Source organism: Myotis davidii, unplaced genomic scaffold (assembly GCF_000327345.1).
Source record: "Myotis davidii unplaced genomic scaffold, ASM32734v1 scaffold2100, whole genome shotgun sequence".
Classification (NCBI taxonomy): domain Eukaryota; kingdom Metazoa; phylum Chordata; class Mammalia; order Chiroptera; family Vespertilionidae; genus Myotis; species Myotis davidii.
Window position 1 is genome coordinate 284,987 of NW_006292458.1, and position 649 is coordinate 285,635.

The 649-nt window shown below is 54.9% G+C and overlaps 1 protein-coding gene across 1 annotated transcript in view; it reads right to left on the reverse strand.

Moving 5' to 3' along the window:
* SCAF1 (SR-related CTD-associated factor 1) overlaps positions 1 to 649 on the reverse strand; it is a 15,877-nt gene that overhangs the window by 6,939 nt on the left and 8,289 nt on the right. The window contains exon 10 of the mRNA XM_015565446.1: positions 392 to 610. Within this exon, the coding sequence (XP_015420932.1) occupies positions 392 to 610 (219 nt within the window). The remainder of the gene's footprint in view (positions 1 to 391; positions 611 to 649) is intronic.

Below are 649 nucleotides of genomic sequence, written 5' to 3' on the forward strand. Positions count from 1 at the left end.
CCTGTCAGGTGTGTGTTTCTCGCTTCTTGGGATATATTCCTAGAAGTGGGATCACTGGGTCAAATGGGAGTTCCATTTTTAGTTTTTTGAGGAAACTCCATACTGTTCTCCACAGTGGCTGCACGAGTCTGCATTCCCACCAGCAATGCAGAAGGGTTCCTTTTTCTCCACATCCTCTCCAACACTTGTTGTTGATTTGTTGATGATAGCCATTCTGGCAGGTGTGAGTTGATACCACGTTGCTCACAATTTAACAACCTCAGTTTTTTAAATCTACGGCTCCGTCTACTGGCATTGTCTCTGCCATTCTCCTTGGCCCCTGCATCTCAGTACCTGCTCCTGTTCTCTGCAAAATGTCACCACCATCCCACCGCTCACAAGCCCCGCTCACCTTATCTGTGTCCCCTCGTCCCTCGGAGCTGCTACTGCCCTCTCTCTTGTCAGATGCAGCAGCCAGCCCAGTGGGGGTGGGAGGGGTAGAGCCGCAGCCCCCTAGGGGAAGGCTGCCGGGGAGCAGGTAGCTGGAGGGGCCAGGGGGCAGGCCCAGAGAGGTGGGCACAGGAGCTGGTGTCACGCCTAGACTGGAGGGTGGCTTCCGGTGGCTGAGGATCTGTGGAAGAGGTTGGAGGATGAACAAAGGGCCGTGGAG